The sequence below is a fragment of the Vicia villosa genome, linkage group LG2, assembly GCF_029867415.1.
Source record: "Vicia villosa cultivar HV-30 ecotype Madison, WI linkage group LG2, Vvil1.0, whole genome shotgun sequence".
NCBI lineage: Eukaryota > Viridiplantae > Streptophyta > Magnoliopsida > Fabales > Fabaceae > Vicia > Vicia villosa.
Window position 1 is genome coordinate 25,138,549 of NC_081181.1, and position 15,277 is coordinate 25,153,825.

Here is a 15,277-nt window from a genome sequence, read left to right on the forward strand (position 1 = left end):
TCAGCGTAACATGTTGAGTGAAAGTCTTGAAAATGTTCTTCCTATTGGAATCGATGCACGCTCAATGTTAGTTTAGGTTTCTTCAGTCGTCATAAAAGGTGACCGAACTCAAGTACATGATACCATATTAGAAACCGAGAAAGGAAAGAGAAAAGTGTGAGGATTTGATTCTATTGTAACTGAATTGTGATTTTGCTTTTTAAAATTAGTTACAGTAGAAAAGAGACTGAAATTATATAATTTAGTTAGAACTGTGCTGACTCAAACATAGTTTGTTACGAAGATTGTTATGAAAAACTAATCTCCTATTCTATTTACACTAGTAATAAATGCGTGGTCACTTGAAATTTGTAATAGTAAGAATATCTCTAAGTCGGTATAAATATATAAAAAGTAAAGTACTTGAAAATTACAAGTTAAGCCCACTATTTAAAAGTTAAACCTAATTTAATTACAAAAATAAATCTGACATATTGCAAACTACTTGATTTTATATTGATTTGGCATTAAATATGGCTGATGTGGCACACCAAGAAATTTTGTTATATTTTATATTTTTTTCATATCCCCAATTGTTTTATTTTTTTTTTGACATCTTCGTATCCGTCCTTTCAACCCACTAATATTTTTTATATTTTTTCATATCCTTCATTGTTAATTTGCATTATTAATATTTGTAATCAATACTTGCATTTTTTACTGTGAAAAAAATAAATAGAAAAACTCTTCGGAACATGATTCAGCAATGGATATGAACCATCTGAAACGTTTTCATTATCAGTTTGTTATAGACCTGCAAAGATACCGTCTTTTATTCCTTGGTTTGGTTTTCTACACATCAAAGTTCGTCAAAATCCTACCTCTTCCATTCATAGCTTTCCCCTAATTTCTAAAATCATTAGCAAGTTTCGAATCAAAAGGTAGGCTCTTTTTTTATCAAATAATAACAATAGAACATCCAGGATTCAAACCCAAGAACACACGGATACAAAGAATAATTAGAACAAAAATTGGAAATAGAACAAATCCCTAATCTTCCTTCCATCTTCTTCTCCAAATTGAAACACGTTTCTCTAATCCTCCATGTTCCAATTTTGATAACAGATAAAATCAACACAGTGACACTAAAATCATCCATCTCCGGAATCAATTCAGTCGTAAATACACTACGACTATGAAATTAATTCCTCCGTAATTTAAAACGAAAATCCCCAATTCTAAAACCCTAAATCTCAGTATATTAGATTGTTATGAAATGAATGTTAATTTGGATTTTCAGATTCATGAACAATATCAGTTTATTATATTGAAGGAGAACCAATCATTTCCCACTAGAACGATAAAAGTTATGCGCGATATTGTAGCAGAGCTAATGTCACCACCGGGAATCTCTATAGTGAAAATTTGAAAACCCCATTTTTTGAGATAAAAATTGAATCTTTTTCTTGTGGGTGTGAGGGATTCAAATTAAATTGGGGTTTGAGAAAATTGTGAAAAGATTGTTGAAAAGTTGGAGAAAATTGTTATAATTCGCCACTTACAGTCTAATGGAAGAAAAACTGAAGAAAATTGTTCTCTTCTTGTTGTTATTATTATACAAAAGCAATTATAAGAGAGATGAAGCAGATTTGCTGGGTCCTTCAAATAAGATAATTGTTACAGCTTGGTGTTTGCTTGGCCCGTTGTGAGAGAGATGAAGTAGATTCCGTTTTGGATTCTTGGTGTTTGCTTGATCATAGCTACTCCATACAAGAACTTGTGAGAGAGGTGAAGCATTAACAAAAAAGAGTAGTTAGTCTGGTGGTTGGGCATTGGCATTTCATTCCATGTTCCTAGTCAGCCAAACAAGGGATACGAGCTGCAGAAAACAGAATCTTCATTTTATAAGGGGGGAATCACAAAAAAAAAATTACTTCTGGGGGAAAACCAAAACTAGCCCTAATGGCAGGGGGTCATATATTTAACCCTAGATTCTATTATCAAGCTAAAACATTCAATTGATGATTTTTTTTTTTTTAAAATTCAGTAGTTATCAGTATTTATCAAAACTCTCATTTTACCGTTATCATTCTTCTTAGAATTGATTCGTTTTCAATTGTGAAATTGTTTCCACTTTTCAAATTATTTGTTGATTTATTTTATATTTATTATTTTTTAAGTATTTTGTTTTGTGTTTACCTCTTAATATGTTTTTCATAGTACTGAATATGTGTCATAGTTATTGAAAATTAAAACGAAGTTGATTATATTAATTTGTTTTGTAGATTTTTCAAACCACTATGGAATATGAACCATATGCTAGATTTGAGAAGGCAAGGATAGACTCTAATATATACCAAAGAGTGGAAGGACCAACAATAAAGTTGTTTACTTTGTGTTTACCTCTTAATATGTTTTTGATGTTTTCCATGGTATTTTTGTCGGATATGTGTCATAGTTATTGAAAATTAAAATGAAGTTGATTATATTAATTTGTTTTGTAGGCAAGGTGATAGACTATTCTTATGAAAATAAAGAGAAATATAATTTGCAATTTGGGAATAGATTTGGAAATTGTTGATTTGGGTTTGGGAATGAGATTATTTGATTTGTTGTGTCATTATTTGAACCACGGATATCCATTGCCCTGTTTTTGTTTCTGAGAGAGAGAAAATTAGTCATACATATAAAGATTTACGGTGCATCAAAAGTAAATTTCTTCTTAAAATAATGTATAAAATGATATATAATAATTTGTACATATAAAATTTCTATACGATTCGACCCGTGTGTTTTTTACACTATTGGGTCGGTTCGGTTCAAGTCTTCGGGTCTTCGAATGGTTACAAAGCGTTGGGGAAGTTTAATTAGGTCGGAATTTGCTTGTATTCTTGGGCACGTCAGAATCTGAATCCGACTGAGTCCAATGATGTTTTTATGAGCCTTCTACTCGAACCCAGTCCGTGTTCAACTTGCTACTTAACCTTATTATCCTTTCCTAACCCTAAATCTCAGCCTTCATCTGCGTCGCACTCCATTTGCAACTCTGCTAACAATGAACGCCGAAGAAGATGAAATAGCTTAAGAAGTTGAAGCCATGAAATCCGTTTACGAAAACATTGCACCATTCTCCATTCCTTTCGTCCTCACTTCTATCTATCCCTCAAACCCATAACCGCCAATGTTTCCTCTCACCAGGTCCCCAATTTTTCCTTAACCCCTAATTTCAATTTTTTTCTAACTTTTAATCATTCAAATTAAATATCTTTGCAATTTGTAGAAATTGTTCTTAAGGTACATGCAACTCCACAGATACGTTTCACTAGATTATGATTGTTCTTATGGTTCTGTATGTGTTTAAAGTATATTGGGTTCATAAATCTAAGTAGTTTGTGTATTTATTTTTCCTCCTTGCAGATCAGAAGGGGATTAGAAGTAGATCTGAAGCAGAGATTATTTGGTTTAAAACTATGTTTGATTATGCCGATCTGGGTAAGTTTGTTTTCTAAATCATAAGTGTTTTTTTCATTTTACAATCATAATATCTATGAAGTTTTTGTTTTGTAAAGTGTGATATGTTGTTGTGTTTCGTTCTCAGGTGATGAACTGATTTGAAGCCATGAGAGGTCATTCAACTGCTTGAATGAAATGAAGACAACATATGGTTAGTTTTTATTGATTTTTAATTTTTTTTAATGATCTATGGTTAAAGTTTTTTAATTTTTATTGTTTGTGTTTTAAAAAGTTGATTTAGAAACTTTTTTTTTGTAATCTTTAAGACTAAGTCACATGAACTTGTTTTTGTGATCTTTAAGACTAAATCACATGTGTTTCAATTTTGGTTGTGTTTTGATTTATGTTTGATAAGATTTTGATTTTTCTCTCATTGTTATTTTTTAATATGTATACTCTTATTGCATCTTGATAGATCTCTAAATTTTTCAGAGATTGCGTAGATTACATGGCCTTGAAAAGAGAACTCAAGTCCTAAAAACATAAGGTTAGTGAACTATCTGTTGGAAATCTCATAAGGTTTATTTAATTAGAGTATAATCTCATAAAGTAGAGATCTAATGAAATATGAGTTCATAATAAAAGTGAAATGGTTTCAAAGAGTTATGGTTCTGGTTTGTCAATAAATCATGTAATAAGAGATAGTTTTGGTTCTGCATCATAGTTTTTATCTTATTTAATAGTTGATGCATCATAGTTTTGGATCTGCATCATATTTTGGATCTAACAACAAGCTAATATGATGAGTCTAAAGCTTTCCCAAAAAGAATGATGGATCAAAAGAGAAGATGATTGAACTTCTTATATAAAAGTATATTAATAATGTCATTTTTGATAATGTGATTGAACTTTTTAAATATAATTTGTTTCACTAATATGATTTTTTAATGTTTTATTGTAGATGAGTTTGTTACTTAATCTCACATTTGAAATGGAAGATGGAAGCTTGGTAGATGAGTTTTTGTTTAATTAACAAGATTAACATTAAAGGATCAATAAAAAGTCTTCTTTAAAATAGAAGTTTGGTTTGGAATGAAGCTTGGTAAATTGGAATGTCTTGATTTGAAATGAAATGAAGCTTGGATGAATGACTATTTCTTGATAAATGTCCATAATAAGAAAATAAAATTGTAAGAACAAGATTTGGTTCTGCAATACGTCTATGTGTTTTGATGATAACAATGGAGTATTTGTGAAAAGAATAATTTGTGTTCTGATGGGGTTCATCAAATCTATCAGATCAAACAAACACCATCAAGATAAATTCTAAAGATCATATGTGAGTTACTATGTGTAACACTAGTCGCAAACATTTTGGAGAAGCAAGTATGCTTCTGTATCTGATCACAATCGGAAAGATCTTAGGACATCTTATATTGTTGTTGCAATGATCCTATAGACTCTGTTCTGATAAGTGATTCTGACTCAGAAGTCAGTGGAGATTCTGAACGTATAATCTTCTGAAGAATGTAGGAACAAGTGTTGAAGACTCTAAAGACTGTAGGAAGAAGTGCTAAAGATTCTGAAGACTAAAGGTTTTAAAGATTGAAGTTCTGAAGATTTGGCTCCTGAAGACAAAGAAACCAGTTATGAAGACCAAGTGTTGAAAGACTCTAAAGAAGTGGTTCTGAAGACTTGAAGCTCTGAAGACTAGAAGTTCTAAAGAATGAGTTCTCAAGATAAAGGCTGCAGTTTCGAAGACAAGGTTCCGAAATGGACAAATTCCTAAGACTGAAGACCTGATCAGAAGATGGTTTCACTCCTCTACTCATGCTTCAAATAAACTACCATCAGAAGCCTCTGAAGTTGAGAAGACAAATGTCACCGTTAGCAATGATAAAGTACAAAGTACATAAACGCTTTATACCATTATCTCTCCTTCAGCATGCTTTATGGAAAAAGGACAGACATGGTTGTACTTCTCAATATCATTGTGTAACGACTCTTCATCCATAGCTAGCTGGTTCTCAACGGCTATTTCTTCAACGGTTCTATTTCCCTTGGCTATTAAGATGAAGATGTTCTGAAGAGAAATGTTGTTGGTGCTGGTGTTAGTGCTACCGTCACTGGAACACAGCCAAACCATCAACCTATAACAACAAGAACAACTGCCTCTGTATGACTTTTTCATCATGTTGTTAGTTACAAAATGATCTTTGAAGAAAAGAGAACATGGGTTGTTGTTCGATATGTTCTCAGAAGATCCAAGATGAAGACGTTCTTCCTTCTGATGTTCTCATGTAATAAAAACTTCCTCAATATTAAATGGTAAAATGAGTCTAAATATTTTAGATTTTTTTTAATATATAATTAGTTTTAGTGATAATTTTTTTAAAAGAAATTTAAAATTTGATTGTTTTGTTTGACTTTACCTTTAAAATGATCTGAAATAAATAATTGTAAAAATTTAATTGCATTTATATTTAATTATTTTTAAATGGGCCAAATTTGTATAAAAAAAAATTAAACTTAAATTGATTTTAAATTTGGGCTTGATTTCAATTTGGTCCAGTAACAAGCTTAACAAAAAAAATCGACATGACTAACCGAACCCGAAAAAACCCGAATCCTATTGATTTGAAAGTTGAAATGGTTAGAAGTGAGTTCATTGGGCTCACCCATCCGGTTCAAGGTTTTGGGCCCAAATCCAAACCGATATCCACCCCTTCTTATAACTTATAGGCCTCAGATAGGTTTCTTGTAAGCAAATGCATGCATTGTTGTTGTTGCTGTAGCCGCGTGTCAATCATTTATGAAACTAAAAATATTCCATATTTGGGATATAAGGGTAAAATTTGTATTAATCTGAGATGGTTGTATTGAGTAGCTCTTTGATGGATAATCCAAATTCAAATACTAGAAGAGAGGTGATTATAGAGAAAGATATTTCACTTGAAAAAATTACACACGATAATTAATTACAAATTACAAATATGGCTATTTGTACAACAATATATTTTTTTTTCCATCAAATCAAAATTCAACCTGGTTGGACACCAATAACTACTACTTTTTATTGCATACGCAGCAACAAATATTTGTGCATCATCTTTCCGATCAATATCACTATAATAAAGCATTTGGCTAAGTCCTAATAAATAGAAAATGTTTAAAAATGATGATTTATTACAAATTTTAAAATACTCAATAACTTATGACAAGTTTAATGTACTATTTAATTGATATGATCATTATACATTATAAAATTAAGGAAAATGCTTAATAGCCCGAAAAGAAATTCCTGAAAACCATACGAACATTGTTACAAATCTCAATTACTCTCAAAATAGCATCATTGACAAAGACAATACTCCCATGCAAAAACACAATACAGATGTCAATTAGATTTTCTACTTTTTTTAATACTAGTTATCTAGGCAGAAGAGGAGAAGAAAATAACCATATAAAAATAACCACATAGAAAAGTGATGAGATACATTACAATACAACCATGACTATACATACCATACCAATTATCTAGTTTTTTATTTATTAAAAAATAATTGTAAGTAGCAATATTTCAAAAGATTAGACAATTTCTGAACACATGTGCGTCTTCGTAAAATTTCGTGAAATTTTTTTTTGCACCATATAGCATTGCTCTAAAATTAAATTTATCATTTATCATTTCATGTTTATAAGCATTTAATAAATTATATACCAGTTAAAATTAATGGACCCGTGCAGACACGCTCGGGTCTTCTACTAGTTGTCAAAAGAGACAATTCAAGTGAAATTAAATTTGTTTTGTCAAGCAAATAGTTTACCAATTTGTAGTTCATACACATCGAAGAGTGTACTACAAGGGTTTCACATGTGATTGGTTAAAAAACATTTATTTAAAATTAAAAAAAAAAAGGCATTCCAACTTAAGTATATTCAATAAATATGTCATATTTAACACATGAAAAATTCTATTTTATATAAAAGATATGCAACAAAATACTGCGACAAGTCCTTCAAATCTCTCCAACCAGGATGAGCCACACTGAACCATTTTTAGCCATTATATCAACTTAACCTTTTTGCTGTTAAGGATTTTCTTCTTGAAATGATTTCGGCTGCCCAACTCTTACCTAATTCAGTTTGAAACTTGCCTGAATACAAAATAAAAATCATGTGATTGACAAAGGTCTAAATAAGGATTCATGCATTTCATCTGTATAGTATAAGTTTCAACTCTACCTGCAGTTGAAACGAAAAATTCATCTAATACTTTTCCATGCTCTGCCACAGAGAACGATACAATCATTAAAGATACTTAGTGTTGCAAAAGCATATCATTATGTTGCTTTTGTAATATGAATTCAAAAGCTACATGTAAATACTGTATTTTCCTATCTATATCTATATATTACTTACCCATTTCATATTCCAGAGCTTGTAGAATCATTTCAACCTGATCAAAATTTAGAGCAAGGCAATACAATTAGAAACTAACCACAAGGTCTCCAATCTCCATATTATAGTTCTAGATATGCATGTTATGAGGACCAAATTGAACACTTTAAAGACTAGACGTTATAATTAAACAAATGTTTGGAACGGATGTATCCCTCAACACGAATACTGTAATTGTGCAACAGATCAGGTAGCTGTAAGTGCCAAAATTGCTAAAGCAGTCTGCATAGAATTTTCCGAAAAAAGCTTTTATTGCTAGACAGACATAGGGTATGTTCTTAATAATGTGTTTTCTACTGAAAAAGGTAATTGATGTTCCAATTAAACCTGAATCCCTATAGGGTACTCAGAAAAGCAACCGAGCATGGGAAAACAATGACTAAATGGCTGACTCCATGGAAGTTTTAAGTTTAGACTGGCCAAATGAGCTGCATTGGAGGACGAAAGTTGCATTGGGCCATTTTCTTAATTTCCACTTTGAGGACAAGGTGACATTTATTAAATAGAAATGTAATCATATATTCCAAAACAAAAAGCCATATTTCAATGTTCCCATTTTCAGAAACATCTAGGTTGATATATTTTCGTTGGTTTAATAAACAGATGATAACTAATTGTACCATAGAAAGGTTCAATGAAGGAGCAAGCAGGACAGAGTTCTTTGATCTCGTCAGCATATGTGTACCTTGTCAAAATCTTTAACAACATTAGCCTCTAAAGAAGAATTGTTTTCATACTCCGCCCACAGTTCTTTGATCTCGTCAGCTTCAAAATACAAAAATGTTTCATCCTCAAATAAACTTTACGTAGAATAATTTGGAAGTTCTTAAAAAATATACAAGAAAATATGTTTAGCAATACCTCTCATCCCTCCACCAAGAACTTCACACATTTTGTTTAAAGCTTCTTCCTCCATTCGGCTTTTTTCAGCCTTAGGTACACCATCCGATGGTGTTATATCTCCAACAATAGCTATTCAGTACAATACTGAGCTCAGATTTCAATATTAACAGTATATACTTCAATTGAAAAACTGCATAAGCAATTGAGTGAGAGGAACATGTACCTTCTGCAATATCATGCACCAAAGCTATTTTAATACATCTGCACAGAAAAAAGAGTTGATATGAAAGAAGGTAAGAAATAGAGATGATACTAATTGAAATAGAAAAGATAGTAATGAGTTGTAGTCAGCATTCATTGGGACCGATTGTGACAATAAATTAGAGTTCATTTGTGAAGGTCTAAATGATTTATTTCTTAAGGTAGAATCTATTTGTCTCTTTGTATAGCTATATAATTTACTATCATTATATAGCTATACAATGACCCAAATGCATTCTATCTTACAAAATAAATCGTTTTAAACCTTCACAAATTAATTCTAATTCATTGTCACAATCAGTCACAATGACCGCTTATGCCAACCAATAATACTACAGGTCATGCAAACCTTTCTCTACAGAGTCCAGGAAGATCAGAAGCAATTAAGGACATCAAAGCCATGCGGTACATATGGTCAGCTATGGACTCAGCACCCTTAATCCCGTGATTAACCCATCCTTTCCTCTTGGTGGTCTACAAGGCAAGAGGATGTTTAACCTAATTCTGAGTAATAATAATGTATAGCAAAGAGAAGAAATAGTGGATGGGTGTTTGAAAGGGTACCTTGAGTCTGTGGCAGAGAGTGAGAAAATCGATGGCAGACGAAGATGACGGTACGTTGGGAGAAGCAAACCCTTCCGAACCGGAGGTTTGGGACCGAACCAAAATGAGGCTTAGGCTCGGAGCGTAGCGGGGGAGAAAGGGCTTGCAATTTGGTGTAACGGAAATGGAGCGGTAAGGTGAAGTGCGATGCAGAGGTGACATGCAACACCGGCTGCCAGAATTAATCCTCATTTTTTTTGTATTTTAAGATTTTGTATTCATCTGAGAAACGGAATTGAAGGTGACGATACAAATAACGTGCTTTGGTCTTTCTTTTTCCCGATTAGGTCTTCATTCATTTCGGCAAATCCTAACCAAACTAGATTATCAATTAAAATTTAACTTTTTTTTTTTCAATTTTGGGAAAAATTGAACGAAAATTTCTCTTTATATTGTGGTAGGTGAAAATCACCCCTAAAAACTCGAATAAATCTTTCGGGGATGTATCTCTGAAAATATCTTTTATGTATTTGAAAGATGTTTAGGAGATGCATCTTCTAAATAATCACTTATAGTGGTTTTTTTATAGAAAATTATCAAAGTTAAATTTTAATATGAATAATGAAAACGTGAACGAAATAAAAATGTTAAACAACAATGACCACAAACAATAATAAGCAATATCAGACGATAATAAATGATAAGCACAACGATAACAAACGATAATATGTTGTTCTGAAAATAGTAAAACATTATACATAAATTGTTATGGAACAAAAAAAAAGCATAGCATACTGCGTATGCCTAATCCTCACCACATGTCCCCTCCTATGCCTCCTGTATCTCACCGTAGTCTCTGCCTAGCTAACCACTCTCTGCATGATGGCCACCGCCTCAAGTCCGCCCCTCTCAACGATCCCTAAGTGTAGAGTCTCCTGCACAATCGCTTGTATCCGCTGATAAGTCGGCAAGACATCAGTGGCATGGTCATCCTCAGCCTGCTGGTTCTTCACAATCTCTTCATGAGCTGGACTAGATAGACGTCCAAGAGCATCTGGTGTCATGATAGTGTGTGACACTATGTAGAACCATGTCATGTATCCCTCTACATAATGCTAAATGTTGCATGCCGACATCATCTGATAGTCTTATGGCACCAAATTATGCTCCCAATCATCAAAGATCTCATTAAGATCTCGGCGGACAATGGTGTCAGGAGCAGTCTGAGATGGAGATTTGGGTATGATCTGGACATAACCAAACTATCGCATACATCGCTCCGGCAGATACCTGACCATAGTGTCGGTCCCACATGCCAGCCACCCAGGGTACAAAGAGATGGAGTTAAATGGGATAACCTCTCTGTGGTCCTCGAACAACGTCCATAGGATGTCCTTGTGAACAGTCCGATCGAGATACACCCAAAACGGCAATACAATCTGATTCCATCTGTGTAGGAGATACATGGCAGCCCTCGGCATAACCTCCGTATAGTCAAGATCCAGAGCATATCCATGAATGCGGTGGAAGTGAGAAATGATACATCCTTGAAAAACAAATAAGAGTTGTGTAAGAAAAAATTATTAATAGTAATTAAAACAAATTTAATAGTAGGAATGAAATGTACCGCCAGTAGCATGCAATAGCCTATAAGTTGCATCGTCCTCCAGTTAGAGGCTTCATTCAGCTTTTGGTATAGGTATACCAAGAAGCCGGCCCTCTGGTTCCACTCACTCACCGCATCCAAATCCACAAAGTACCAGAGGTATGTTACATCCACGTAGTTAGCACTTTTGTCCACAAAAAGGGACGTGCCAACCAAGTACATGAAGTAACACCTCAAAGCACACTGACGGTGATATCGAGCAAAGAAGTCGTCGCCCTCAGATTTGAGTCAATAAGAAATCATGATTCAAATCACAATATATTGTGATTCAAGTCAAGTTAAGTTCCTAATTCGAGTCACTTTAAGAAAATCCCAAATTTAGCTTCATTAAGACATTTGATCTGAGTCGTGGTTATCACTTTATTCGAGTCACAAGAGTTTGTGATTCGATTAAGGCTTATTTTGTGATTAAAATCAAAGAATCCAAAAGAAAGTTCCAATTTTTACATGGTTCATGATTCAAATCACACTTAATAGATGATTTGAATCAAATCACTCAACATTTTGATTTAAGAGCTCTAACTTGTGATTTAAACCACGTTTGATGAAACGAAAGAAAGAGCAATTTACTAGGCTAAAGAAGGAACATTATCAAGGATCAAACACTCTTATTTTATTGAGTAATGAGGGGTCTCAATGGTACAATATTGCAATAGTCGAAGCGATTATAATACAACTCAAATGTGAATAAAGTACAAACACGCGAATATTAAATGATAAGAAAATTTGTAATGTAATTGATGCAATGTACTAGACCCGATATAGCATTTGCAGTTAATAAAATGAGCAGATTTACTAGCAATCTAAATATTGAGCACTGGAAGGACATCACTAGGATTTTTGGCTATCTTTTGAAAACCAAAAATTTTAGCCTTCAATATGTTAAGTTTTCTGCCATACTAGAGGGATATACCGATGTGAGTTGGATATCGAGTGTTGAAAATCATAAATCTATAATTGGGTGAGTATTTACATTAGTTGGGAATGTAATTTCTTGGAAGAGGAAGAAATAAATGTGTATCACTCTCTAGACCATGGAATATGAGTTCCTGGATCTTACTTGCGTTGGTCGAGAAGTTAATGGTTGAGGGACCTTCTACTGGAAGTTTCATTGGCTAAAGACAATGCTTCAAAGGTATTGATGCATTGCGAGAGTCAAACAACTTTAGTTAGAGCATTCAACAAAGTGTATAATGGAAAATTTAGACACATACAACTTAGACAGTAGTCTTTCGTGTGAAAATTAATTAAAGATATAATAATCGAGGTATAACTATGTTGATCTACTTACTAAACCAATAACCATAGATTTAGTAAAGACTACCTCAAGAGGTATGAGATTGAAACTCCTTGATTAAGAGCTCCAACAACGGCAGCAACTCAATATAAAGTTAAGAAAACCTTAACCTAAGATTCAATGGGTAAAAACAAGTCGTTGATTTGGATGTTTGTGCAATATTATGTGACAATGTTGACTATTGCATATTGGGGGTTGATTTTTCAACCTCTTAATGAAGTTCAATGTCGAGAATATGTATCTCAAGAAAATAGATACAATATGAACACCTATGTGAATTTCGAGATGTTGATGTCTTTAAGTGAGAATTAGAGTTTCTTTCGCGAAAAATTCACTAATCAAGGAAAGCACATGGCCATAAATAGTTCTAGGCAAGAGATGTAGGTGAAGAACCATTAAAGAGTGTGTGTAAGGTAACATCAGTCTAATCACAAGGGATAACGGTTCAATGCATTGCTACCTAGCATTCCGATTAGGCTTTGTGTTTTCACAATTTTAAATCGAAAGATACTTAGTTGTATTAATATTCTTTATTTTCCCTTTTTTCGAAATTGTTCTTGTCATTATTAGAACAAGTGGGGAATTATTGTAAATACTACTATTTTTGTTTAAAAATAATTGTCGTTTAAGGTTTTTTGCATATAGATTAAGAAATGTAATAATTTTGTCTAAAACATTACACTTTTAATAAATTAACCTTATTAATGTGTTGGAAGAAGTGTATAGAGTAATAATTAAAGGACACAATTGGAAAATAGTAGTCATTTATACTTTGAAAAGTAAGAATAAGAGTTATTTTGAAAAAAAAAATTATGTGCTAAAACGACAGTCATTTTGAAACAAATTTTACGTGTTAAAACGACACAAACATTTTGAAATTAAGGGAGTATCAATTAATCAGTGTGTTCCAAAATGACAAGAAAATATGCAAGTGAAGATTGTCTTTTGAATTCAGAAATACGCAACACTTTGTGAAGTGTTGTATTAGGGAGTTTGTATTTTGAATTCATAAATAGGCAACACTTTGTGAAGTGTTGCAGTAGGCTGTTTGTATTTTGTATTCGAAAATAGGCAACACTTCTGAACTGTTGTAGTAGGCGAAACAATGTAATAGTTGGTAAAAGTTTTATTGTAGGCGAAACAATACAACATTTGGTAAAAATGTTGATGTAGACGAAACAATACAATATTTAGTAAAAATGCTATTGTAGGTGAAACAGTACAACATTTGGTAAAAATGTATTGGATGTTGTTAGAATTTAATAACTTCCATTGAAGAAGAAGAAGAGAAGAAAATTTGAAAGAGAGAGAGTAGATTGAAGCTATTGTTAAGTATTTAGCTTGATGAATAATGTGTCACATCACAGTATATATAACATAGTTTTAACCATATTTTCTAACTAACTAACTAATCTATAATAGAAAAAATAGTTAGTTACAAAAGGAATCTAAATCTATCCATTATTCTAACAGCCTCCCTCAAGCTTAAGCGTGATAGATGTTGATCATGCCAAGCTTGGATACAAAAGAATGAAATTTGGATGGTTGCAATGGTTTTGTGAGAGAATCAGCCAGTTGTTCCTTGGATGCAATAGGTAGCAATCGCATCAGACTTTGTTGCACTTTCTTCCTTACCAAGTGGCAATCAATCTCTAGATGCTTCGTTCTTTCATGCAAAACGGGATTAGATGCAATATGGATGACACTTTGATTATCACAGTATATGACAGGTGGTTTAGAATATGAAACGTGTAAATCTCACAAGACATGCAGACACCATATTTATTCACATGTTGTTGATCCAAGAGTGCGATACTCAGCCTCTCAAGAACTTCTTGAAATCGTTTATTGCTTTTTAGCCTTCCACGAAACTAGGGATGACCCCAAAAATAAGCAATAACCTGAGGTTGATTTCCTTGTATCCATAAAGCCAACCCAATCAGCATCTGTGTAGCCTAGTACTTGAAAATTAGATGATCTGGCAAAGTACAAGCCATGTCTAGGATTCATTTTCAAATCCCTCACAATTCTGCAGGCTTCCTGATAGTGTACTTGTGTGGGCTTGTGAAGGAACTGACTTAGCTGTTGTGTAGCAAGAGTGATATTTGGCCTGGTGTTGTTCAAGTAGACCATCCTTCGAGTCATTCTTCTGTATGCAGTAATGTCTTCTAAAGGAGCACTATCATTATGATGGAGCTTTAATGATGGATCAAGGGGAGTTGTTGTTGGCTTTGATGCTAGAAGACCTGAGTCATTGAGTAAATCTATGCAGTATTTTCTCTGTGATATAGTGATGCCATCTTTGGACTGAGCAACTTCTAGTCCAAGAAAATATTTCAGTGTTCCCAAATCCTTTATTTTGAAACTATCATCAAGAATGCCTTTGACACGATTGAACTCCATCAAAGATGTACCTGCCAATATGATGTCATCTACATAGACAAGTAAAACTGTGATATTGTCATCATGTTTCAAAGTAAACATGGAGTAATTAGAAGTGGATTATGTATAGCCAAGTTTCAACAAAAGAGAAGTAAGTTTCTCATACCACTTACGACTAGCCTACCTTAAACCATACAAGCTCTTCACAAGTTTGCAAACTTGATTTGGTTTGGAAGAATAAACACCTTATGGTACAAGCATGTAAACATCCTCATTCAAATATCCATGCACAAAAAAGCATTATTTACATTAAGTTAATGTAAATGCCAATGATTGATTGAAGCAGTGGAAAGTAAAACTCTAACTGTGGACATTTTGGCAACAGGTGAGAA

At 33.1% G+C, this 15,277-nt stretch overlaps 1 protein-coding gene across 2 annotated transcripts; it reads right to left on the minus strand.

Moving 5' to 3' along the window:
• Window positions 1–7,312: 7,312 nt before the first annotated feature.
• Window positions 7,313–9,930, minus strand: LOC131646030 (5'-deoxynucleotidase hdd1). 2 transcript variants are annotated; one of them, XM_058916204.1, is made up of 8 exons: window positions 9,562–9,927; window positions 9,347–9,471; window positions 8,960–8,997; window positions 8,755–8,865; window positions 8,579–8,658; window positions 7,855–7,891; window positions 7,678–7,719; window positions 7,313–7,589 (listed from the first exon to the last, which is right to left on the minus strand). In XM_058916204.1, the coding sequence occupies exons 1-8, from the start codon at window positions 9,790–9,792 to the stop codon at window positions 7,504–7,506; spliced, it is 750 nt and encodes a 249-aa protein (XP_058772187.1). In that variant the 5' UTR covers window positions 9,793–9,927; the 3' UTR covers window positions 7,313–7,503. The 2 variants fall into 2 exon arrangements, with proteins under 2 accessions (XP_058772187.1, XP_058772188.1); XM_058916205.1 differs by lacking the exon at window positions 7,678–7,719 and having other exon boundaries at window positions 9,562–9,930.
• Window positions 9,931–15,277: the final 5,347 nt, after the last annotated feature.

Coding starts and splice junctions, on each gene's coding strand:
- LOC131646030 (XM_058916204.1), bottom strand. CDS start 9,792: ATGAGGATTAATTCTGGCAGCCGGTGTTGCATGTCACCTCTGCATCGC. Junction 9,472..9,561: donor CTCTCTGCCACAGACTCAAG/GTACCCTTTCAA, acceptor CTTGCCTTGTAG/ACCACCAAGAGGAAAGGATG. Junction 8,866..8,959: donor GGTGCATGATATTGCAGAAG/GTACATGTTCCT, acceptor TGTACTGAATAG/CTATTGTTGGAGATATAACA.